We start from the raw sequence: 24,667 nt of genomic DNA on the forward strand, positions 1-24,667 counted from the left end.
TAAGGATCTTTTGATTGGGGATGATACTACTGTAGTTCACGAAAGCTTATGCTCAAATAAATTTGTTAGTGTCTAAGGTGCCACAAGTCTGCCTGTTCTTTTTATTAAAACTTCATTCAGTCAAGTTGATGACATTAAACTAGGAATAATCCTGAACCTGTGTCTATTAGGGGCAAGGATTTGCCTATGAAGGGTTTCTCCAAATGTTTGTCTGAGGAAGATGGCTGTTTGTCTGTGCAAAGAAGCAGTGCATATGTGGAAGACATTTCTGAGTGTCTGTCTGGTATCTCAGAAGCGAATCTGGCGCTAGATAGAGCTCAGGAAGATGTTTCTCTAGAGCAAATTAAAGTTGGTGAGCAGGTTAAAGCCCTAACTGAGGAAGAAAAGGGTAGATTTTTGATGAGTGATAAATTGTTGGCTAGTAAAGCTTGGGAAAGTAAGCCTGACCCAGGTAAAAGTTATGTGCTTAAAGTAGCTCAGTGTGAAGAATAGCAGTTTATCTGTTGGGAGTGGCAACTTGCCTGGTAAGGGAGCCGTCTCACGGTCCAGGCATGTGTCTGAAATCAACCATGGGTGCTGGGACAAAGAAAAAGATACTTCCAATTGTTTCTGTTTTGAATAGCAGCATGCCTGCTGAGAAAAAGCTTGGCTCTAGTTCTCTGTCTGTAAAGCAGTCAGAAGAAGCCCATCAGCCTATGATGGCTGAAAATGTACCAGTTGACTCAGAATTTATTTGGGATACAACTAAAGCCTGGGAAGGACATGGTCCGGAATTTGTGTCTGCTGGGGTAATGACACTGTACCCAGGTTGCATCCAGTTGATGTCATAAATAGCTCCCAGAGACCAAGCGATTCTGGTGCTTCTATTTTGCTTGTTTCTAGTGTGTTGTTGGGTGAAAATATGACAACCTTGTCTGATCAGGGTGATAGCAGGGCACCAGGAAAGCATGACGGTAATTTCACTCAGTTACTTGCTGACAGTGTGGAATCCTGTAACAAGGAAGAGAATGCTTCTAATCTTGTGACTATGAAGTCTATCAGTTTACCTGAAAGGGAGTTTTGTGAAAATCCTCCTGATGGGCCAGAGGTGATTCTGGATGTAAGTGAAACTCAGAAGGAGTTTGGTGGTTTGTCTGTTGTGCCAAAGTCAGGTCTGGACAGGAATAAAGCTCAGAAAGAACCAGTTGTAGTGCGGGATATTGCAGAAGGAAAGGGATTTCTGGGTGGGGTCTGTGAAGAGGAATTGTTTCCATTGACTCTTAATGGACCATTGCTGATAGTAAACAGTCTCTCTTCTGGGGAAAGTGTGTTGGTGCCTAGTGGCCAAAGTCTTTCAAATGAAAATGAATCCGATGAATTTGCTTTGAAAAAATCCAGTGCGAGTAGCTGGGAGAAGATTTCAGATGAAATAAAAATTGCTAGGGAGTTTAAACAGCCCTATGAGCTTAACCCGCTTGTGGGGGGAAACCACATTGTTGGGACATGAATGTCTCCATGTTGATTCTTTGAGTAAGCAGTCTGTGTCTCAGGGACTGAGACAAGCCAGTCCTTGCCTACAGACAGCCCCCCAACCTGAAGCAAATACTCATCAGCAACCACACACCACACAACAGAACCACTAACCCAGGAACCTATCCTTGCAACAAAGCCCGTTGCCAACTGTGCCCACATATCTATTCAGGGGACACCATCATAGGGCCTAATCACATCAGCCACACTATCAGAGGCTCGTTTACCTGCACATCCGCCAGTGTGATATATGCCATCATGTGCCAGCAATGCCCCTCTGCCATGTGCTTTGGGCAAACTGGACAGTCTCTATGCAAAGGAATAAATGGACACAAATCAGATGTCAAGAATTATAACATTCAAAAACCAGTCGGAGAACACTTCATCTCTCTGGTCACTCAATTTCTGATCTAAAAGTGACTATTCTTCAACAAAAAAACTTCGAAAACAGACTCCAATGAGAGACTGCTGAATTGGAATTAATTTGCAAATTGGATACAATTAATTTAGGCTTGAATAGAGACTGGGAGTGGTTGAGTCATTATACAAAGTAAAACAAGGAAGTGATTAAACTAAAAGCCTATGTTAAGGAAGACTCCGCAGCCAAGAAAAAGTTACAAAAGTCCAAAAGGGATATGGAACAAGCTGACCTACTGAATGACTTGTCTCAGTCAAAAACTTGGCATGACAAAAATGATTGTAAATGTACACTCGCGATAAGACGGATGTGAATGTTATTGCTAATGATTGTAACTAACTTGTTGCTGATACCAAGTACTGTAAAAATGTACAATGTGCAGGGTCTCTTGAAAAAACCCTTGAACATGTTAAGAGTGGTACATAACAGAAACCCTTATGATTATGCTGTTTGGTTCAACAAGAACACACTTTGTGTTTCAGAGTAACAGCCGTGTTAGTCTGTATTAGTCTCTAAGGTGCCACAAGTCCTCCTTTTCTTTTTACACTTTGTGTTAAAAGCCTAATATTGTTGAGGTTTCACAGCTAATGCATAGACACATTTCTAAAACTTTCCGCAGCAGAAAAACCACTTCAGGTGTGACCTGCTGGGCACAAAGGGAAACTGAGGTACAACACCGCACCGCCTCCATGGCTGAATGCTCGAGTAAGTGGTCTCTCAAGAACATTAATGGCTGTGTTAAGTTAACATATAGACCAAACCCTGGAATCACTAAAGTGTTTCACAAAGTATGGGCTAAGTTTTTGGCTGGGGCCATGTCAAGGGTTTTGGCCAGAGCTCATCCCTCTCTGGGGCGGTGGGGGACCACACCACCTCACGACACTATCTATCTATCTATCTATCTGTCTATCTATCCATCCCCATCTATCTATTGTAACAAAGTTCCTGCTCTACCTTGGTGGGTCTTGCACTTATTGGCAGATTTGTTCGCCTTGGAGCTTCACGGCAGCCCTCAGCTTGGCCGTTTTCATGAACTCACAGTCCAGGTCAACTCCTCCCATGTCTGACCAGGCGCTGGGAGGATTTGGGGGGGAACCCGGGCCCGCCCTCTACTCCGGGTTCCAGCCCTGGGCCCTGTGGAATGCAGCCGTCTAGAGTGCCTCCTGGAACAGCTGTGTGACAGCTACAACTCCCTGGGCAACTTCCCCATGGCCTCCTCCCAACACCTTCTTTATCCTCACCATAGGACCTTCCTCCTGGTGTCTGATGATGCTTGTACACCTCAGTCCTCCAACAGTCCGCGTTCTCACTCTCAGCTCCGAGCGCCTCTTGCTCCCAGCTCCTCACACACACACCATAAACTGAATTGAGCTCCTTTTTAAACCCAGGTGCCCTGATTAGCCTGCCTTAATTGATTCTAGCAGCTTCTTGATTGGCTGCAGGTGTTCTAATCAGCCTGTCTGTCTTAATTGTCTCCAGGTTCCTGGTTGTTTTGGAACCTTCCCTGTTACCTTACTCAGGGAAAAGGGACCTACTTAACCTGGGGCTAATATCTCTGCCTTCTATTACTCTCCTGTAGCCATCTGGCCCAACCCTGTCACACTATCTATCTATCTATCCCCATCCATCCTATCTATCTATCTACCTCTCTATCTATCTATCCCCCTGCCCACTCTGGGCTGGGCACAGGCGAGCTCTAGGCACAGATCCAGGAATTCGGCCTCCCCACGCCAAGGGTCCAGCAGCGGCTGCTCCTTGTGCCCAAGCTGCCCTGATGCGATGGGCTCCCATCGGCCTGTGCTCATCCCTTGGGCCCCCGCGGTGCCACCCACTGCTCCGTGAACGTCCCCCACTGGCCTGGCTCCATCCCCCACGGGTCCCCGGCTCTGTCAATGCCAGCAGAGTGGGCGGCCTGTATCGGCTGGGACCCCCGGCACCGGGGCAGGGCGCAGCCGAGATGGGGCACCGGGCCGAGCCACGCAGACGCAGGGCATTTTATAAAACAAGGCGCAAGAATGAAGGGTGGAGGCTGGCACCAGGGGTGGGGAAACCTGACCCCTAGCAATCCCTGGGGCCGACATTTCTGCCCCACAGTGCACGGGGAGAAGCTCCCACAAGGCCTCATACCACAGCTCTGCCGGTGCCTCTCACTCCCGACCCCCTGCTAGCCTGCCCTGAGCTCTTGCAACCCAGCTCTGGGTTCAGTGCAGTATAGGCAGGGGCAGGGCACCGAGGGAGCGGTATGGCTCTGGGCTTTTCTGTAGAGTCCTACCCACTGCTCCCCACTATAGGCCCAGAGTGTGTGTGGGGAGGGGAGGGGGAAGGGCAGGCCAGGGCTGGGGGAGGGGGGAGCAATTTCCCCTTTGCTTCCTTCCTTAGAGGTTTTTAAGGTCAGGCTTGACAAAGCCCTGGCTGGGATGATTTAATTGGGGATGGGTCCTGCTTTTGAGCAGGGGGTCGGACTAGATGACCTCCTGAGGTCCCTTCCAACCCTGATAGTCTATGATTCTGTGATTCAGTTCAGCTCTAATGCAAAGCAAATAAGGAAGAATCCATGGAGCCGGAAGAATTGCGGGGAAGGAACCATGGTAAAGGTGACGAATCCCGGACAGGGGTGTGTGCCAAGTCCCAGCTCTTCCACAACCACTAGGCTCCACTCCCCTCCCAGAGCCGTGGAGATGAGGTGACCAGACGTCTCGTTTTTAAAGGGACAGTCCCGTATTGAAGCCCTCCTGCAGGTGTCCCGACTTCTTCTTAAAAACAGGAAAATTGCCCCACTGTTTCTGTCCCCCGCCCCCATCAGTACGGGCGGGTCCTGGCCCTGGCTGGATCCCGGCGCGCCAGCTGCCCTCCCACCAGCAGTGAGGCGAGGGATCCAGTGGCCAACGACGGGGGGGATCCAGTGGCCAACGACGGGGGTGGGTGTGCAGGGCTGCTGGCGGGACAAACGTGCAGTGTGTGGGGCCGGCCGCTCCCCTGCTGGGCCATCAGCACAGCCCACACTGTGTGCCAGCAGGGCCCTGCCCCCCGGGAGCGCGGGGCTGCTCCGTGTCCCCCAGGTTCCCTCCCCTGCTGAGCCCCCTGCCTGGCCGGGATCACTGAGGCCCCTGCAGTCAGGTTCCCTGGGCCCTGGTGCACAATGCAGCCTTCGGGCTTAACCCCTTCCTGCCCGCGCTGTAGCTGGGAGCCGGGGCCGGCTGGGTTATGTGGGTGGCCAGCAGAAGCTTGGGGGGCATTAGCTGCCTTTCCCCTCTGTGCGGGCAGGGACAAGCTGCTTCCGTCCATGGGGGAGTGAGGGGGGGGGGCGAATCTGTGGATGGTTGGGCGGGGAGGGGGCTTCCACCCCAGCCGAAAGGGATGGGGAGCCCGGAGGTTATGGCAGGGCTGGGGGGGCCAGTTGCTGGCTCCTGGGTTCTCGCCGCCGGGTTATAGTTCATCAGAGCTTGACACAGACTCCCAGAGAGCGCCCCCTAGTGACCAGCCCTGCAGCCCAGCGCCCCCTTGTGCTGCCCTGGGGCAATGGGGCCAGCCCCGCCTGCCAGGGAAGAGCACCCCCTGCTGGCCCCCCCCACCTGACTTCCTGCAGCCCAGCGCCCCCTAGTGCCGCCCTGGGGCAATGGGACCAGCTCTGCCTGCCAGGGGCCCCCCACCCCACTCCCCACAGATGCGCAGAGCCCTGAGCAGGGCTGGACATGGGGCTGGTCGCACTCCAGGATGCTCCAGCCTCACCCTGAGCAGCAATGGGTGGCTCCCGGCCAGCAGTGCAGCCTGGCACAGCCCGCGGCCCATTAGCCATGTCGTTATCACGCTCGGCATCAGGGCACAGAGTTAATGACCAGCTAATTCAGCCGGCCGGGGAAGGGGAGGCCTGTCTGGCTGCTCCTGCTGTACCCCATGCTGGGCCCAGGGTGTGCTGGGCAGAAAGGCGGGGGCTCGATAGGGGGCGCACTCCCCTGGCAGGCAGGACTGGGCCTGATGCCCCAGGGCAGTGCCAGGGGCATGGGGCTGCCGTCAAGTGCCAGGCCCAGAGGCACCGGGGCCATGAAGTGCCAGGCCCAGATGTCAGACAGTGCAAGGCACAAATTCAGCGCTGTCCCCACCCCTGAAGGCAGGGCTCAGATCCCCTCCCATCTGCCGGGGCGCAGCCGAGCCCAGCCTCTCCAAGCAGTGCGACCTGCTGGCAGCCCCGAGCTGGATCCGTTCTGCTGACAGGTGCGGCCGGGCGGGGTGGGAGCGATGGAAGGAGAGAGCCCAGGTGTGTGGTGAGAGAAGGGAGTGGGACAAAGGCAGAGACAGAGGGTGCAGGGGAAGCGGGGACTGTCCTGCCCTGCCCCAGCGAAGGAGGATCTCTGGGCTCAGGTGGTTGGAACAAGGGAACAAGAGAGGGGACTAGATCCTCGCTGAGAGGGGACAGGTTTCAGAGTAGCAGCCGTGTTAGTCTGTATTCGCAAAAAGAACAGGCGTAAATAAATTGGTTAGTCTCTAAGGTGCCACAAGTCCTCCTTTTCTGTTTGAGAGGGGATAGAGAACCCAGGAGTCCTGGCTCCCACCCCCTGCTCTAACCACCAGACTCCACTCCCCTCCCAGAGCCGGGGTGAGAACCCAGGAGTCCTGGCTCCCAGCTCCCCTCGCCAAGGCAGTTTGTGTTTCTCTCCCAGTGGCTGGCAAAGGGTTACTAGGAAGGAAGAAATATCTGGGGTGGGAGGTGGGGGGGGGAGAATTTGGCTCCCGTCTGTTCCTTCTCATGCCCCCCACCTGCCTCCGGGCCCAGGTGATACAGTCCCATGGGTGAGGTTGGAGGGGAGAAAGAATCCAACTACAAATAGACACATACGTCCTTTCGCCCTCTCTGGGACAGGGAAGTGGGGTCTACTAGTTAGAAAGGGAGGGGGCTGGGAGCCAGGACTCCTAGATTCTCTCCCCAGCTCGGGGAGGGGAGTGGTGTCTAGCGGTTAGAGCAGGGGGGGCTGGGAGCCAGGACTCCTGGGTTCTCTTCCTGGCTCTGGGAGTGGGATGGGGTCTAGTGGTTAGAAGTGGGGGCTGGGGGGCTATGCCCAGCTCTGGGGAGGGAGGGAGATCCAGTGGGGGGAGGGCCCAGGGCCTATCCGGGATCGTGTCACGCTCCTCAGAGCCGCCAGCATTTCTTCCGCCCCAGAGGAATTTTCCTTATTTGCTTTTGATCTGATCTGATCTGAGGCTGAACAGGAAATTGTCGTCCCCCCTTCCCCCACCCACCCCAGCCTGGCCACCCACAGCCCTGTCCTCTGCCCCCCACCCCTGGGCCTGTTGGGGTCCAAAGGGGACAACGCCACAAAGAAGCCCAGCACCACATCGACCCCAGCCCTCTCCCCGAACACTGCACTTAACCCACAGAAGCTGGGGGTGGGGGAGCCCAGGGCCGGGCTAGTAGGGGACTGTGGGTTGGGAGTGAGAGGCACCAGTAGAGCTGGGAGGGGAAACACTGTTGCTCTGACTGTTCTTGCCTGGCCCGGTGTCGGCTGGCAGGTGAAGGGGCCGATCCGGGGTCAAGGGGCTGTGGGGCTTCAGCCTCCCGAAACTGAATGACTCTGCTCCCCTCCCCTGACATTCTTCTGGAGCTGGAGTCCCTTGGTCCCTCAGCCGGGCTGTGGGAAAGGGGGGTTATTGGCCCTGGGAGACCCTCTCCCATCTCCTCGAACCATCCCCTCCGTTCCTCCCCTCTTCCCCTCACTCCACTCACCACCCACCCACCCTGCTCCTTCTCTCCCCAGGCTGGGACCCCTTTTTCCTATCACTGCTGAGAGCCATGACGGCCCCGGACTCCTGGGTCCCCTTCCGGCTGCCCCTCCAGCTCAGCCTCTACCTGCTGGCCATCATGACCCTCTCCATATTCCTCCACCTGAGCAGCAGGTTCCCCACTGCAAGACTGAGGCATCCTTCCTTGAACGCAACGAAGGGGTCCCCAGCCACGCCCCCCACCACAACCCCTGCCACGGAGCGGGGCATGTGGACCGTGAACTCCATCGGGCGCCTGGGGAACCAGATGGGGGAATACGCCACCCTCTATGCCCTGGCCAAGATGAATGGGCACCAGGCCTACATCCTCCCACAGATGCACCAGCAGCTGGCACCGGTCTTCCGCATCACCCTGCCCGTGATCTCCAACGACGTGGTCCGGAGCATCCCATGGAGGAACTATGGGCTCCACGACTGGATGTCGGAGGAGTACAGGCACATCAAGGGGAAATACGTCCGGCTGACGGGCTACCCCTGCTCCTGGACCTTCTACCACCACCTCCGGCAGGAGATCCTCCAGGAATTCTCCTTCCATGACCACGTCAAGGAGGAGGCCAACCGGTACCTGGCCGGGCTGCGTGGGCAGCGCCGGAACGTGACCTACGTGGGTGTCCACGTCCGGAGGGGGGACTACGTCCGGGTGATGCCACAGATCTGGAAGGGGGGTGGTGGCGGACAAGGCCTACCTGGAGAAGGCCATGGGCTACTTCCGGGCCAAGTACCAGGAGCCGGTCTTCGTGGTGACCAGCAATGGGATGGAGTGGTGCCGGGAGAACATCAATGCCTCACGGGGAGATGTGTATTTCTCGGGGGACGGGAAGGAGTCGTCGCCAGGGAGGGATTTCGCTCTCTTGGCTCATTGCAACCACACGATCATGACCATTGGGACCTTCGGCATCTGGGTCGGCTACCTGGTCGGTGGGGAAACCATCTACTTAGCCAACTACACCCTCCCCGACTCCCCCTTCCTCCGGGTCTTCAAGCCTGAGGCTGCCTTCCTCCCCGAGTGGATCGGGATCAACGCTGATCTCTCCCCACTGCGGAGTGGGACATAGGGACAGAAAGGATCCAGCCTGCAGGCCACCAGCAGGATCCGCTGGGATAGTGGGCCAGCCCCGAGCTGGGGTATGCAGCCCTGGGGAGTTTAGGGGGCATCAGCACGGACCTTGGTCAGGTACTGACTGGGAGGGGGGTGGGGAAAGATGATGTGTGTTCATTCTGCCGACCTTCTCCTAGGAGTCACCAAATGGGTCCATCATGAGGTTGAATGGTTAAAACTTGCTTCTCAGCTAGCTCGTTTAAAACTCTTGGCTGTAAGTTATTTGGACCTGCTGATTTTAAAATGTCTCACTTTGATAGCTGCTGTTTAGCAGCCTCCTGAGATATGAGTGGAATGGAAAGAGCATTAGCATCACCATGTGATATGACATCATCTGTTTTTCCCCCCAAACACAAAACAAAAATATTTATTGAACAATTCTGCCTTTTCTGCATTATTGATAATTCTACCATTTCCATCTAAAATGCATCAATAGCATTGTCAGGATTCTTTTTGTTCCTAATATACATTAAAAAAAAAAAACAGCCTTCTTATTGTCCTCAACACTGCAGGCCATAGAATGTGCCTTGTTTCCCTTTGCTTCCCTTATCAATTTTCTACCATCCCTAGTTTCTGGTTTATATACTGTCCACTTTCCCCGTACTTCCATTTGTTATTGCTGCTTTCACTTCCTCTCTAAACCAGGTCAGTCTGTGACCAGTACAGTCTTCTTCCTCAAGCGTGGAATAGTGGCTGTCTGGGCAAGTAGTCAGGTGTTTGGTAAACAATCCCCAATCAGTAGCCACATGGGTCTGATTAAATTCTTCCTCCAGGCTGCTTCGGTTCCTAATTCCTTTCAGCTTGATGAAACTAGCCCTTTGAAAAAAGCAGGGAGGGCTGGGCGCCAGGACTCCTGGGTTCTATCCCCTGCTGAGTAGGGCAGGTTCAGCAGGGCTTTGTGGGTGGGCACATACCTGGGATATAAACCAGCCCCAGTGTGTATGTGGCACAGGGCTGTAAAGGCAGAACTGCTGGGCAAATGATGGGCTTTTACAAGCAACAATAAAATTGGAATGACAAGGCCCCGCTCCGCCCTCACCCCCCGCTCCTTGGGCCAATCCTTCTGCCCAGAGTTCCCTGCCCTATGGATCTAGCCCAGCCCTAGCCAGGGAGTGCCCCACTGAATACCACCCTTCCCTGTCCGCCAAGGAAAGAACCCAGGAGTCCTGGCTCCCCTTTCCCACTGTAATCACTAGACCCCTCTTGCTCTTGGGTCAGCAGGAATGGGGGGTGGGTGGAGCCCAACCCTGGGGGAAATTTACCCTCCACGGGACTGATACACAGTTTAGCAGCTGTGACCTATTAGCACCCCCTTCCCGCCCTGGAAGAACCCATGCGTCCGGCCGCCCTCTGCCGTGGCAGAGCCAGCCTTGAGCCCCAAGGGCTTGTGGGGAGCGGGGGTGGCTGAATCTGGTGGGGGGGGGGAAGAGTGGGGGGATCTCTCTGTCCATCCCCAATACAAGCCACATGGGAGGTTTGGGCCAGCCGGGCTGGAAGGAGAGCCTCCCCCTGCAGCCCCGCCCTGCCTGCCGTCTGTAATGCCCGGGCTCTGTGGTTGCCGTGGGCCCCGCGCTGGGGCAGGGGAGGCCAGGGGAAGGGACACCGGCTCTAAACACTCAATCCAGCTGCTGAGCGATGGCTGATCCAGCCCCGCTGGGGGCCCCTCCTCCTGGTTTGGTGGCCTCTGCAAACTTGATCTGTGAGGCTTTCTTCTACGTCATTGACATTAACTAGCTCAGGGTCAAGAACCGACCCCTGCGGGATCCGCCCCTGGAAACCACCCCCCCATCCGCGCTCGATGGCTTGTCTCCATGTACAGGTACATTATGAGACCCGTCAGCTGGGCGGATGTGACTCCATTTAACGAGGGCCACGCTCATTTCCTAGTGTTCTTGTTAATCAGTCACCAGCTCCCGCGCCTTGCCTGACACCAACCCTGTGACTTTCCTCAACCGAACATGCAATCACAGTGAAAGAGCCTAGCAGGTGAGTATGACAGGGTCTAGCTTCCATAGTCCCAAGATAATGAATGAGGCACCCTCCTTTCATGCTTTATTAATCGAGTCCCGCATCAGCCGCCCCATTATCTTCCCTGGGATCGAGGTCAGGCTGACCGGCCCATAATTATTTGGGTCATCCCATTTACCCTTTTTAAAAATTGGCACTCTAGTTTAATTCTGGACCTGCTGCAGGGCAAAATCAACATAAACAGTGCCGTCAGTTCCTCAGCCAGCTCTTTTCAAACTCTTCCATGCATATTACCATGACCTGCTGATGTTAAAATCACTCACTTTTGTAGCTGCTGTTTAACATCCACCTGAGCTACTAGTGGAATGGAAAGTGCGTTCGCATTGTCATACGCTATGACAACATCATCTGTTTTTTTCCCAGACACAGAACAGAAATATTTATTGAAAAATTCTACCTTGTCTGCAGTGTTGAAAATTCTACCATTTCCATCTAAAAGGGATCGATATCATTCTCAGGATCCTTTTTTGTTCCTAATATACATTAAAAAAAAACAACACAGTATGGGCTTTAACTCTGCTTGCCATAGATGTCTCCTTGTGTCCCTTTGCTTCCCTTATCAATTTTCTACAATCCCTAGTTTCTGATTTATATATATTACTATCCACTGCCCCTTTCTTCCATTTGTTATTTATTATTTTTATAGCTGGCTTCACTTCCTGGCTTTACTTCACTTCACTTCTAATCCTGACTCACAGCTCCCCTGTTCTAACAGTTCAACCTAGGAACAAGATGGCCCCTTCTGAGGAATCCTAGGACAAAGTTGGCAGAAGGGAGCCAGGTTGTCTTGACCCCACCCTGTGCCTGACCAACATCTGCTCTGATGCACTCTGAACTCTCCAGCGCCCTCTTCCCTGGCTGGTGGCTGGCCCGCTATCCCTGCGGGTCCTGTTGGTAGCCTGTGGGCGGGCTCCTTTCTGCCGCTCTGTCCCATTCAGCAGCGGAGAGAGATCAGCGTTAATCCCGATCCAGTCAGGGAGGAAGACGGCCGCAGGCTTGAAGGACCGCAGGAAGGGGGAATTGGGGAGCATGTAGTTGGCCAAGTAGACGGTCTCCCCCCCAGCCAGGTAGCTGGCCCAAATGCCGAAGCTCCCGATGGTCATGATCGTGTGGTTGCAATGGACCAAGAGAGCGAAATCCCCCCCTGGCGACGACTCCTTCCCGTCCCCCGAGAAATACACGTCTCCCCGTGAGGTGTCGATGTTCTCCCGGCACCACTCCATCCCGTTGCTGGTCACCACGAAGACCGGCTCCTGGTACTTGGCCCGGAAGTAGCCCATGGCCTTCTCCAGGTAGGCCTTGTCCGCCACCACCCCCTTCCGGACCTGTGGCATCACCTGGACGTAGTCCCCCCTCCGGACGTGGACACCCACGTAGGTCACGTTCCGGCGCTGCCCACGCAGCCCGGCCAGGTACCGGTTGGCCTCCTCCTTGATGTGGTCGTGGAAGGAGAATTCCTGGAGGATCTCCTGCCGGAGGTGGTGGTAGAAGGTCCAGGACCAGGGGTAGCCCGTCAGCCGGACGTATTTCCCCTTGATGTGCCTGTACTCCTCCGACATCCAATTGTGTAGCGCGTAATTCCTCCACGGGATGCTCCGGACCATGTTGCTGGACATCACGGGCAGGGTGATGCGGAAGAGCGGTGCCAGATGTTGGTGCATCTCCGGGAGGATGTAGGCCTGGTGCCCGTTCATCTTGGCCAGGGCGTAGAGGGTGGCGTATTCCCCCATCTGGTTCCCCAGGCGCCCGAGGGAGTTCACGGTCCACACGCCCCGCTCCGTGGCAGGGGGTGTGGTGGGGGGCTGGATGGGTGACATGGCTGGGGGCCACCCCATGACATTGGAGGAGGGCAGTCTCTGTCCTTGGGCAGGGAACCAGCCCCTCAAGTTGAAGAAGATGGAGAGGGTCAAGATGGCCATCAGGAAGACGGAGAGCTGGAGGGGCGACCGGAAGGGGACCCAGGAGACCAGGGCAGTCATGGCCAAGGTGAGGGAAGGAGGTTCCAGCCTGGGGAGAGAGGGGGTGGGTGAAACGGGGGAGGAGCAGAGGAGGGGTCTTCCAGGCCCGAGTCCTACTGTTCCCAGGGTCCCAGCTGAGCTGCCCGTACTCCAGCATCCCCCCATCTCAGTCCTGCCGGTAGCACTCACTCCCCACCCTGGGCTCCACCCGCCCCTGCCGGTGCCCCCCACTCCCCACCCGCAGCCCCCTGCTAGCCCCACCCTGGGTTTAGTGCAGGTGCTGGAGGTCAGGGCCAAGGAGACAATTTCCGCTTCCTTTTCTGATCAAAGCCCAGGAAAAGCACATACTAAAAATTCCTCCTTGGAGCCAGGACAATCACTGGGGGCCCATGTGACCCTGACAGGGGATGGGTGAGTCCCAGCCCCACTGCTCCGACCACTAGAGGCCACTCCCCTCCCAGAGCCAGGGAGAGAACCCCGGAGTCCTGGCTCCCAGCCCCCCCTGCTCTACCCACCAGACCCCACTCCCCTCCCAGAGCCGGGGAGAGAACCCAGGAGTCCTGGCTCCCGGCCCCCCTGCTCTACCCACCAGACCCCACTCCCCTCCCAGAGCCAGGGAGAGAACCCAGGAGTCCTGGCTCCCGGCCCCCCTGCTCTACCCACCAGACCCCACTCCCCTCCCAGAGCCAGGGAGAGAACCCCGGAGTCCTGGCTCCCAGACCCCCTGCTCTACCCACCAGACCCCACTCCCCTCCCAGAGCCAGGGAGAGAACCCCGGAGTCCTGGCTCCCGGCCCCCCTGCTCTACCCACCAGACCCCACTCCCCTCCCAGAGCCAGGGAGAGAACCCTGGAGTCCTGGCTCCCAGACCCCCTGCTCTACCCACCAGACCCCACTCCCCTCCCAGAGCCAGGGAGAGAACCCAGGAGTCCTGGCTCCCGGCCCCCCTGCTCTACCCACCAGACCCCACTCCCCTCCCAGAGCCAGGGAGAGAACCCCGGAGTCCTGGCTCCCGGCCCCCCTGCTCTACCCACCAGACCCCACTCCCCTCCCAGAGCCAGGGAGAGAACCCCGGAGTCCTGGCTCCCAGACCCCCTGCTCTACCCACCAGACCCCACTCCCCTCCCAGAGCCAGGGAGAGAACCCCGGAGTCCTGGCTCCCGGCCCCCCTGCTCTACCCACCAGACCCCACTCCCCTCCCAGAGCCGGAGGGGGAACCCAGGAGTCCAGGCTCCAAGCAGGCTAGTCTCTCCCTGTCTTGTGCCTTCCAGCTAGTATAAGAGTCTGGTCAGAAATAGGCCCCCGACCATCCCACCTAGGGCAGGAAAATGGTCCTGGGGGTCGATCATAGGGGCTGGGACCAGGACTCCTGGGTTCTCTCCCTGGCTCTGGGTGGGGAGTGGGGTCTAGTGGTTAGAGCAGGGGGGCTGGGACCAGGACTCCTGGGTTCTCTCCCTGGCTCTGGGTGGGGAGTGGGGTCTAGTGGTTAGAGCAGGGGGGCTGGGAGTCAGGAGTCCTGGGTTCTCTCCCTGGCTTGGGGGAGTGGGGTCTAGTGGTTACAGCAGTCTGCCCCACTCCCACTTTTTCATTCCCGCCTTATGACCCCCCACCCCAATTTGCCCCAGCTTAGTGCCCATTCCTGGGGACCCAGAGGGGGCACGATGGTTCCCACTGCCCCGTCTCTCCCCCGCCCCCAGGCGCTCTCCCTCCAGGGCTTCCCACCCACCCGCCATTGCCCACCGGGCCACACCTGGCAGCAGGAAGGATCCAGCCCCGGCTTGCACAGGTCCAGACTGAGGCGGCTGCACCCGGGCTGGATGGGAGGGGCTGCACCTCAGGCTGGGATGGCCCCGTGGGTCCCTGCCCCCAGGGGTGGGGACAGGCCCAAGGGGGCTGGGCACCAGCGGTTGGCTTCAAACCTCTGCACTGCCCCCCATGTCCCTCTTTGGGTGGCGGGGGGGGGGGGGGAGGGTGTCACAGGGAAGGGTCACGTAGCCAAAACCTGGAGCCCTCCAGGCAGTGTGAGCCCCCTACAGCCCAGCACCCCCTGGCACCGCCCTGGGGCCCCCCCAACTGCCAGTGGTGAGCGCCCCCTGCTGGAGCTGGGAGCTCTGTGGTCCCTCCATGCTCTAACCACTAGATCCCACTCCCCTCCCTGATAGAACCCAGGCGTCCTGGCTCCCAGCTCCCCCGACCGACCCCACCAGCTCTCTGGACAGACGTACAGACACAATCTCTTTTAGAAAAATCTTTATTCCAACCATGTTTTGTTCCCTACTTGTTTTTAAAAGGGGAATTTCTCTCCCCCTCCAAAAACCTGACACAAACACACCCAGCTGAGCTCCACCCCCGGAGGGGGGCTGAGAACCCCCTGGGTCCCCCACCCTCCCCCAGAGCTGGGCACATTCCCCGAGGGGGGTCTCCCACCCCCAGCTTTGCACCTTGTGCCCCTAGCACCAATCCACCCCCCCCCCCATCCTGGGATCAGCTGTAGGGCTAGCCCACAGGGGTGCAAACGAGTCACCCCACTTTTCCAGTCCCATCCCCTCTTCCAGTGCAGAGCCCCCCCAGGTGACACACAGTTCAGCAGGTGTAAGCGTTCGCACCCTCCCCCCGCCCGGAAGAACCCAGGCATCCGGCCACCCTCTGCCTTGGCAGGGCCGACCGTAAGCCCTGAGGGGGCTGTGGGGAGCAGGGGCGGCTGAATCGGGGTGGGGTGAAATCTATCACCAACACACGCCGCGTGGGAGTTTCAGGTCCGCTGGGCTGGAACAGGAGGTTCCCCCCACCCTGCCTGCAAAGCCCAGGGTCTGCAGGCCCCATGGAGGGGTAGGGGGCAGGGGAAAGGGGGCGCTGCACCCTGTCAGGGGAAGAGCTGTTTCTTGGACGCTTCAGAAATGGCTTCGCCTCCTCCCTCTCCCAGTGAGGTAGGTAAGTGTGAAACCCATTTTTCAGATGGGGAAACTGAGGCACAGAGGTGACGTGACTGGGCCCAGGCCAAGGTGCAGCTGGGGTTGCGACCCAGGAGTCCTGCCACCCGCCCCCCCCCTTTCCCCTCACTCCCCTCCCGCAGCTGGGGACAGAACCAGAGTCCTGACTCCTAGCCGCCACCCCCCCAATCACTAAACCCCCCTCCCCCCTCACAGCTGAGGACAGAAACCAGGAGTGGTTCTCAGCCCTCCTGCGCCCCCCATCACTAGACCCTGCTCCCCTCCCACAGCCGGGAACCAAACCCAGGAGTCCTGGCTCCCCGCTCCTACTGTCCCCACTATCCTTTGGACCCAGCCCCCCACTATGGAGAACCCTAAACACTACGTCATGCAGCAACTCGGGTGGGGCGTTCAGATGCCCCCTTTAACCAGCCTGAGGTCACTCCCCCACCTCCCAAGCCAGTAAGGGGGCAAGGAACACCAAGCTCCAGGAATCAAGGGGGCCGGGGGCCGCCAGCCAGGGCTTGTTAGAAATAAAGCCCTTTGGGCCCCACCCCGATCAGCCCCCAGGGATCAAAATCCACCAGCTGGGCCTCAGGGACCAAAATTGATATGATCACAAACTCTCCCAGGAGCTTTCAATGTAGTCAGGCCAGGCCCCTTTTTCTGGGGGGCTTCCCCCCCACCCCACCTAGGAAAGTTTTTTTTTTTTTTAAATCAAACACCACAATTCTCCCCTCGCCCCCTGACTCCAGCAGCTGGGGATCTGAGGGAGAAAACACACCGAACTAGCACCAGAGATTTTGGGGGGGGGGAGGGACAGCCACAGCCCCCACTGGGGTTAATCAGCCTTTGCTCCATTGGGGGTCAGCCGTAGGCCCTGCTGGGTGGCTGGCCCCCATGAGTCCAATGGAGCTACAGCCCACCGACATCGGGGGTGGGGGAAATCTGGCCCTTCCAATCTAAACGCAAGGGATGTCTCTGAGGTGAGAACTGGGGGATCAACCCGAGCCCCTAATGACAAACGAACTCACCATCCTGTACAGCCTGTTTGGCCCAGGTGGGAACCCAGGCGGCCTGGGCCAGGGCAGCATCTGAACACCCCTCTGGGCCCCCACCAGGGGGCTGGCCTGCAAAGGGTTAAGGATGCCGGGGAGACAGGGGCCCCATGTGCAGCCCCCCAGCTGTAGGGTGCAAGGCTGAGTTGGCACAAGCTGCTACCCAGGCTGGTCTCATAACCGGCTGCCGGGCATCTCCCTGTGCAGGATGCCAGGCGGTGGGCTGGTGCCCCCCGCCAGGGTATCTGGCCCAGGCCCCACTGAAAGCCTTAGCCAAGGGCTGGGTGTTGTACACGGCCGGTGGCAGGACAGGGCAGACGTGTGCCCACAGTCTGGGGAGCAGGCGGGCAGGGGGGGCCAGTGCCCTCCATCCTGATGCCCAGCACCCTGCTTTCCAGACAGTTCCCACTCTGGGGTGGGATCAAGGCCGGCGCCCCCTCAAAGGCCCCGTTGCCTGTCCCCCGAGCCAGCCAGTCCCCACTCTGGGGCAGGCACCCCCTAGAGCCCCATGCTCCATTCCCTGCCCCTGAGCAAGCCAGTCCCCGCATGGGGGCCGGATCCGGGCCAGGGCCCCCGAGAGGGGAAAGGCCCCATGTCCCAGCAGCCTGTTTGCACCCACTCCCCTCATCGGGGCTGGGGCCTCCTGCCAAACTGACTATAAATAACCCCAAAGGGTCCCGCTTGAACCAGACGCCAGAAGTCACCAACAAACCACCAGCACCCCAGGCACCCTGGCGTGGGAGGGGGGTCCGGAAAAGCTCTGTCCAATGGGGTAGGGGGGTGGCTCAGTGCAATCCCTGGGGGGAGGGGGGCATGTGCTTCAGAGACCCAGACCCCCGCTGGGCTACAGCCTCTTGCTCCAGGAGGGGCTCCGGCTCCTGGGCTGGGGGGGAGGGGGGTGGGTCAGCCAGGTGAGGAGGGAGCTGGGCCCCTCCCGGTCCCTGAGCCTCAGGCCAACTCCTCGCTGGAGGCCACGTCGAGGTCGATGGAGCCGTGGCTCACCACCAGCCGCAGGCGTTTCGGGGGGGTGAAGGGGTGAAAGGTCACTGTCCGTTTGGGCTCCTCCTGCCCCGGCCAGCACGGCCTCACTGTCTCCAGGCGGACATGGGCGTAGAGGGAGAGCTTGGGGTCGTCTCTGCCCGGGGGGGCCTTGCTGGCCTGCCGCCGGCGGCTCGGGCTGGGGGGGGTGGGGCCTGGCAGGAGGCATGGCCTTGGCCTGCTGCCGGGCCATACTCCTGGTCAGACAGACCAGCTGGCTGGGGGGCTGAGGAGCAGGGGGGCAAAGCTGGGTGTCCCTGGTGCGGTGCTCCAGGGCTCCATCGGGGGCCCCCGAGTCCCCGGCACGGAGCCGCGTGTCCCCGGGGCGGAGCTCCAGAGCTCCGCCAGGGGGCCCCGAGTCCCCGGGGCGGAGCTCCAGAGCTCCGCCAGGGGGCCCCGAGTCCCCGGGGCGGAGCTCCAGAGCTCCGCCAGGGGGCCCCGAGTCCCCGGGGCGGAGCTCCAGAGCTCCGCCAGGGGGCCCCGAGTCCCCGGGGCGGAGCTCCAGAGCTCCGCCAGGGGGCCCCGAGTCCCCGGGGCGGAGCTGTGTGTCCCTAGCGCACAGCTTCAGGGCTCCACTAGGGGGCCCAGTGACCCCGGCCCGGAGCTGCAGAACTCCACCAGAGGGCCTTGTGCATGGGCGAGTCTCCTCCAAGCCCCGTCTGGGGCAGCTCCTGCCAGCAGTTCTGAACCCGTGCAGCTCCCAAGCCAGGGGGGATGCCGCCCCAGAGCCCTGCCCGGCCAGCCCCCTGGGCAGCCTGCCCCCCAGCTCCGCGTGGGTCGGGCCAGGTGGCGTGGGCCGCGGGACACCCAGGCCGGCGGCCGTGCAGCAGCTGTCGTCCCGCTGCGCCCGGCAGCATCTGCGCAGGGAGCGACGGAGGACGATGGTGCCGGCTGGTGCAGGGCCAGGCTGCCGGGCCCTGGGGCCCCACCATGGCAGGGTGACCCAGAGCGGCTTCCGCAGCCGGCAGCCGGCTCCCCCCGTGGCCTGGCAGGCCACGCAGTCGTGCAGGGAGATCCGCAGGTCCTTCACCGGGCCGGCGCCCAGAGCCGCGAGAGAGGAGGCCGGTCCGCGGCACGGGGCTCGGCGCTGGGAAGCTGGAAGAGGACAGAGAAACGGATGTCAAAGGCGCCGGGACGCGGCCCCTCTGGGGTGGGGCACAGGGGCTGGGTATATGGGCACCCCTCGCCCGGCGCTGGGTATACGGGGACCCCCCCGCCTTTCCCTGTGAGCTCCCCCAGGCCGGGGCTCCTACCGCAGCCATGCTCCCTCCTGCGCCGGGCCCTACGCCGCCGCCGCATGCTCTGGGGCTGCGCCTGCTTGGAGCCCCGCCCCTTCCAGCGCTGCAGCCGCCCGTCCGTCTCCCGGAGCAGGTATTTCTTCTGGGCTGAGGTAGATTGCGAGGGGTCCTTCTTCCGCAGCCGGAAGGCACCTTCCCCCTTCCTGAGGGAACAGAGACCTTGCAGACTGGAACCCAGGAGTCCTGGCTCCCTGCCCCCCCGCTCTACCCACTAGGCCCCACTCCCCTCCCAGAGCCAGGACAGAACCCAGGAGTCCTGGCTCCCTGCCCCCCCGCTCTACCCACTAGGCCCCACTCCCCTCCCAGAGCTGGGGAGAGAACCCAGGAGTCCTGGCTCCCAGCCCCCCTCCCCCATCGGCCAGCCCCTCTCCCCAGCCCCCCCACCTCTCACAGGTGCGGCATTCGCACAGCTCGTTGTTCTCCCCGAAGAAGCCGTCGCCATAGAAGCAGGTGATCTCGTCCTCCGGCTCAATGTCCCTGAGTACCTTGACGCAGGCCGTGTTCCCCTCCGTTGGGACAAACTGGGGGGACAGGGGGCATCAGCCAGGGCCCCACGGGGGGACAGGGCACAGACACTCCCACAGGATTGGGGGGGGGGCTGTCCCTCCCTGGCCATGAGGAGTCCACTGCACACGTCAGCTCCATCCAAGCCCCCACAGCAAGGCTGATCTCTCCCCAATGCCCCCCAGCTGATCGCAGCAGGGGTCTCAAAGCCCATGGCTAATCAACCCTAAGCCCCAATTTACAGATGGGGGGGGCACTGCTCCTTGCACCTCCCCTCCCCAGGGTCTCACATTCACTGAGGGAGAACCCAGGAGTCCTGGCTCCCCCCCCAACCACTAGAACCCTCTTAGAGCTGGAGATACAACCCAGGAGTCCTGGCTCCCAGCCCCCACCTGCTCTAACCACTAGACCCCACTCCCCTCCCAGAGCCAGGACAGACCCCAAGCCCCCTTACCTTGCAGTTCGGCCTGCAGTCTGGCAGGTTCCGCAGTGGGACAGCAGGAGACACAAGAGAGACAAGCCAGAGAACAGGGTCAGACGCCTACGACTCCCCCAGGCTCAGAGCAGATCCCCACACGGCCCCGGGGACCCTCGGGGTAAGCGAACCACAGGCTGCTGCTGAGAGAGTGGCCGAAGTACGAAGGGGTGGTACACATCCTGCCCCTCTAGGGGGCGCCAGCGCCCATCCACCCCTGCCAGTGTCAGAGCTGGTGCTCTATGACCCTCACAGCACCGAGACCAAGGGGTGGGGGGGCCAGGGAGACAGATCCCACCGCTGCCCCCCAGACAGAATCCTGCTGCGCAGGCAGAGGGAGGCTTGGGTCTGTGCAGATCTCAAAGAGAACACGGGGCTCGGGGTCGGCAGTGACGGGCATCAGCAGGTCTTGGGGGAGCTCAGGGCTGGGCTAGCAGGGGCCTGCAGAGCGGGAGTGAGGGGCACCGGCAGAGCTGGGGGAGCCCAGGATTGGGCTAGCCGGGTTGGGAGCGGGCGGGGCCCGGCCGGGTTGGGAGCAGAGCCCCCCGCACCGTGGTTGATGAAGGCGGCGGGGCCCAGCCAGAGCTGGGCGCATTGCTTGCGCGTGGAGTACATGATGCTGAAGTCGTTCTCCCCGGCCCGCAGCAGGCTCTCGTCCGGCTCCGTCAGCTCCGCGATGCAGCCTACGAGCAGCTCCAGCTTGTCGTTCTTCCTCCTGCCGGGCGTTGGGGGATGAGTCGGGGGGCCTGTCCAGCCCCCACCCCGGGCGCTCTGGGGTGGGGTGCTGGGGCTGCTCAGATGGGGACCCCTCGGGGGTGGGGCACTGGGGCTGGTTAAACTGGAACCCCTCACCCGGCACTGAAACACAGCGGCTCTGGGGTGGGGCGGGCGACTATTATACGGGGACCCCTCCCCTGGTACCAGGACACGGTCGCTCTAGGGCAGGGCAGGGGACTGGTTATATGGGGACCGCTCACCTGGTACTGGGACATGGCCTCTCTGGGGTGGGGCAGGGGGCTGGTTATATGGGGACCCCTTACCTGTCACCAGGACGTGGTCACTGTGGGGTGGAGTGCGGGGCTTGGTTATATGGGATCCCTCACCCAGTGCTGAGATGTGGCCCCTCTGGGGTGGGGCACAGGGGGCTACGTACACGGGGACCCCTCGCCAGGACACGAGCCCTTGGGGGAGGGGGCTGGGTATACAAGGACCCCTTGCCCGGCTCTGGGCTGCGGCCGCTCTGGGGTGGGGCGCTGGGGCTGGGTATACGGGGACCCCTCACCCACAGGGGTGGGGTGAGCTGAGGACCCCGTACCATGACTTTGTGGACACCACCTGGGCCCCGTTGGTCTCCAGGGAGTAGCGGCTGCACGGCAAGATCACGAAGCCGCTCTCCGGGAGAAAGATGCGGAGGTAGCGGAATATCTGGGGAGAGAGGATTCGAGAGGAGCCATGAACCGGGGTGAGAACCCAGGAGTCCTGGCTCCCAGCCCCCACTGCCCTCCTCTAATCACTGGCCCCCACGCCCCAGCCTGGGCCAGGACAGGACCTGGGACTCACGTGGGTTTTTAGCGCCGTCTCCTGCTGGCGGCTGCGGCTCTTGAAGTACGGGCCGGCCCATTCGCCCAGCATGAGGGCGCGGTAGGCGGCGTCCAGGTCCCGGCGCCGGCGAAACGCCTCCACCGCCTCTCGCAGGTGGTGCTGCCTCCGGATGGCGGGGAGCGGGCTGGGGGAAAGGAGAGAACTGGGGTGCTACAGAGTCCTGACCACGGCCCCCCACCCCCACGCCCCTCCCCATCCCTGCCGGTGCCCCTCACTCCCGACCCGCAGCCCCCTGCCAGCCCGGCCCTGGGCTACCCCCAACCCTGCCAGTGCCCCCCACTCCTGACCCACAGCCCCCTGCTAACCCGGCCCTGGGCTCCCCCCAGCCCTGCTGGTGCCCCCCACTCCCGACCCGCAGCCCCCTGCTAGCCTGGCCCTGAGCCCCTCCCCAGCCCTGCCGGTGCCCCTCACTCCCGACCCGCAACCCCCTGCTAGCCCGGCCCTGGGCCCCCCCAGCCCTGCCGGTGCCCCTCACTCCCGACCCACAGCCCCGCCCTGACCTGACGTTCATCTTGTGGGTCTTGAAGCCCAGGTAGGAGTCGAGCACCAGGCTGGTGGCCAGGTCGTCATTCTCGCACAGCTCCTTCGCCGTCACCCGCGTGGAGCCCATGGTCCGGCCAGACGCATGCTGCTGGCCGCTGCACAAGTGGGGGGAGAGGGGCGTGAGCAGGCCAGACAGGAGCAGCCCCGGAGCCCCACCCCTGGGGGACCCTGCAGCACCCCCGGGTCCTCAGCATCTCTGTCCCCCCCAATTCGGGCAGAGTCTGGCAGAGGTAGGGCGTTTGGGGCTGCGCTGCGGCCCCTCTGGGGTGGGGCATGGGGGACCCTGCAGGGGAGAGCACCCCTCCCCCGCACCCCCGCACCCCCTCTTCCGTCCCTCCACTCGCAGAGCCCCGGCCCCGGGGGTCCCGTCAGCAGGTAACAGGGACCAGGAACGTGACAAAAACAACAGCCTGCGAACCCCCCACAGGCCACATGCAGCGGCTCATTACCGGATCCCCAGCCCCCGCCCAGAGCCGGGGAGGGAACCCAGGAGTCCTGGCTCCCAGCATCCCCCCTCCCCCCGCCCCGAGCCGGGGAGGGAACCCAGGAGTCCTGGCTCCCAGCATCCCCCCTCCCCCGCCCCGAGCCGGGGAGGGAACCCAGGAGTCCTGGCTCCCAGCATCCCCCCCCCCCCCCGCCCCGAGCCGGGGAGGGAACCCAGGAGTCCTGGCTCCCAGCATCCCCTCCCCCCGCCCCGAGCCGGGGAGGGAACCCAGGAGTCCTGGCTCCCAGCATCCCCCCCCCCCCCAGCCCCGAGCCGGGGAGGGAACCCAGGAGTCCTGGCTCCCAGCATCCCCCCTCCCCCCGCCCCGAGCCGGGGAGGGAACCCAGGAGTCCTGGCTCCCAGCATCCCCCCTCCCCCGCCCCGAGCCGGGGAGGGAACCCAGGAGTCCTGGCTCCCAGCATCCCCCCCCCCCGCCCCGAGCCGGGGAGGGAACCCAGGAGTCCTGCCCCCCCCAAGGGACCCGATCCGCGGGGCAGCCGGCAGCGCGGGGACAAACCCCGGGGGGCTCCGTGGCGCCGCCGCCAGGACTCCTGGGTTCTCGCCCCACCCGGCCACGTGGCTCCGTGCCTCAGTTTCCCCTCTGCGGGCCGGGGGGGAGTTCAGCGGCCCCACCCCAGACAGAGCCGCCCCCGCTGCCCCGCGGCGTGTGGGGAGCAGCGCCCGGGGGGGGAGGGGGGGGAGGGGGCGGGGCCGGCGGTTGGGGAGGAACCGCCATGGCCCCTCCCCCTCCCGCGCGCGCGCGCCCCCCCCCCCGTCCGCTCGCGCCTCACCTGCCCCAGCCGCCGCCGCCGCCGCCTCGGCCTCTCTCTCGCCGCCCCCCCCGGCGGGGCCCTCGCGGCCTTCGCCCCGCCCCCCGCGCGCGGCCCATTGGGCCCGACCCGGCGCCGCCGCTTCCCATTGGGCCAGCCCGGGCGCCTGCCGCTGCTTGCCCCGCCCCCGCCCGCGCGGCCCGCGCCTCCACCCGCCGGCGGCCGTTGGGCGTTCGCCGTGTTTGTCATCCGCTCGTCCCGCCCTTCCTCAGCCGCCCCGCCTGGCTTTCCACTCTTTCCATGGGCGCGCCCAGGTGTCTGTCAATCTTTCGTCGGCTCCTTCTCTCCCCATTGGGTATCTGGCGCGCAACCACCACCCGCCCCGCTCCTCAGCCGCTTCCTATTGGACTGCTCGGGTGACAATCTTCTGTTCCTGCCCTCTGGAGACCAATTGGTCCCTTTCTTAGCACCTCCGCGATCTATTGGTTTGCACAGCTATCAATCTAATCTCTTTCCCGCCCACTCACCGAGAAAGGACCGCCTCGCGGCCTCTACCAGAGTCCATTGGCCGATGCCCCTTGTCGATCATCCCAGTACTCCCAGTGTCCTCTCTGATTGGTCCTAGTTCTTCTTATTCTATTGGACAGTCAATCTGGCAATCACTACGCTTTGTCACACCCAGCCGCAAGCCCGCCCATACTCCTCACTGATTGGCCCACAGCCTCTGTTTATTGGGTCTAACAGCTGCCAATCATCTATTGTTACCCAGGTAGCCCACGTGAATTACTAGCGCGGGGTGCCTCAACAAAACTTTATTGACAGCCCGCTCAAGTGCACAGAGTTCCTGTTGGCCCTACAATAAACAGTTGGTAAACATGTTGGCCACTCCTCATGGTGTAAATAAAGCCAGACACAGGCAGATGGAAAAGGAGGCCCCTGGGTCCAAGGCCAAGCAACTTTATCACCAGCCCCTCTCAGGCACCTCCAGGCCTTGGGTTTTTGTAGGCCCTACAGTAAACACTTCATGAATATTTCTCAAGCTTTAACTGAAAAGGAAGCGGGCGCAAAACAAGACAAGGGGGTCGGCATTGCGCACGCCCCTCTCGGGCCTTGAGTTCTGGTAGGCCCTAGGTAAACGTAAACCTTCACCAGCGATTAAATCCAAGCGAGGGGATTTCA

General features: G+C 61.0%; 3 protein-coding genes across 3 annotated transcripts; 1 reads left to right on the forward strand and 2 right to left on the reverse strand.

The window, feature by feature from the left end:
- The first annotated feature begins 6,096 nt into the window (after positions 1–6,096).
- Positions 6,097–8,890, forward strand: LOC140902226 (galactoside alpha-(1,2)-fucosyltransferase 2). Its single transcript, XM_073322082.2, is given in 3 exon segments — positions 6,097–6,182; positions 7,678–8,363; positions 8,365–8,890. Coding segments are annotated over 3 exon segments (1,098 nt in total). The 5' UTR covers positions 6,097–6,163; the 3' UTR covers positions 8,758–8,890.
- A 1,356-nt stretch (positions 8,891–10,246) lies between these two features.
- Positions 10,247–14,604, reverse strand: LOC140902220 (galactoside alpha-(1,2)-fucosyltransferase 2). Its single transcript, XM_073322072.2, has 2 exons — positions 14,537–14,604; positions 10,247–12,836 (listed from the first exon to the last, which is right to left on the reverse strand). Exon 2 carries the CDS (start codon positions 12,806–12,808, stop codon positions 11,582–11,584), a length of 1,227 nt encoding a protein of 408 aa, XP_073178173.2. The 5' UTR covers positions 12,809–12,836; positions 14,537–14,604; the 3' UTR covers positions 10,247–11,581.
- A 1,363-nt stretch (positions 14,605–15,967) lies between these two features.
- On the reverse strand, positions 15,968–23,608 carry KMT5C (lysine methyltransferase 5C). The gene is made up of 9 exons (XM_078850138.1): positions 23,510–23,608; positions 22,192–22,329; positions 21,650–21,815; positions 21,405–21,514; positions 20,641–20,804; positions 20,069–20,088; positions 19,495–19,631; positions 19,066–19,253; positions 15,968–18,907 (listed from the first exon to the last, which is right to left on the reverse strand). Exons 1-9 carry the CDS (start codon positions 23,605–23,607, stop codon positions 17,619–17,621), a joined length of 2,310 nt encoding a protein of 769 aa, XP_078706264.1. The 5' UTR covers position 23,608; the 3' UTR covers positions 15,968–17,618.
- Between the last annotated feature and the right edge of the window lie 1,059 nt (positions 23,609–24,667).

This window comes from Lepidochelys kempii, chromosome 23 (genome assembly GCF_965140285.1).
Source record: "Lepidochelys kempii isolate rLepKem1 chromosome 23, rLepKem1.hap1, whole genome shotgun sequence".
NCBI lineage: Eukaryota > Metazoa > Chordata > Testudines > Cheloniidae > Lepidochelys > Lepidochelys kempii.

Excerpts from the sequence above, each read along its gene's own strand:
- LOC140902220 (XM_073322072.2), bottom strand. The coding sequence starts at position 12,808 with ATGACTGCCCTGGTCTCCTGGGTCCCCTTCCGGTCGCCCCTCCAGCTC.
- KMT5C (XM_078850138.1), bottom strand. The coding sequence starts at position 23,607 with ATGGGCCGCGCGCGGGGGGCGGGGCGAAGGCCGCGAGGGCCCCGCCGG. Across the intron at positions 22,330-23,509 it reads GGCGGCGGCGGCTGGGGCAG|CGGCCAGCAGCATGCGTCTG; the intron begins GTGAGGCGCGAG and ends CCACTTGTGCAG. Across the intron at positions 18,908-19,065 it reads CAGGAGGGAGCATGGCTGCG|CTTCCCAGCGCCGAGCCCCG; the intron begins GTAGGAGCCCCG and ends GTCCTCTTCCAG.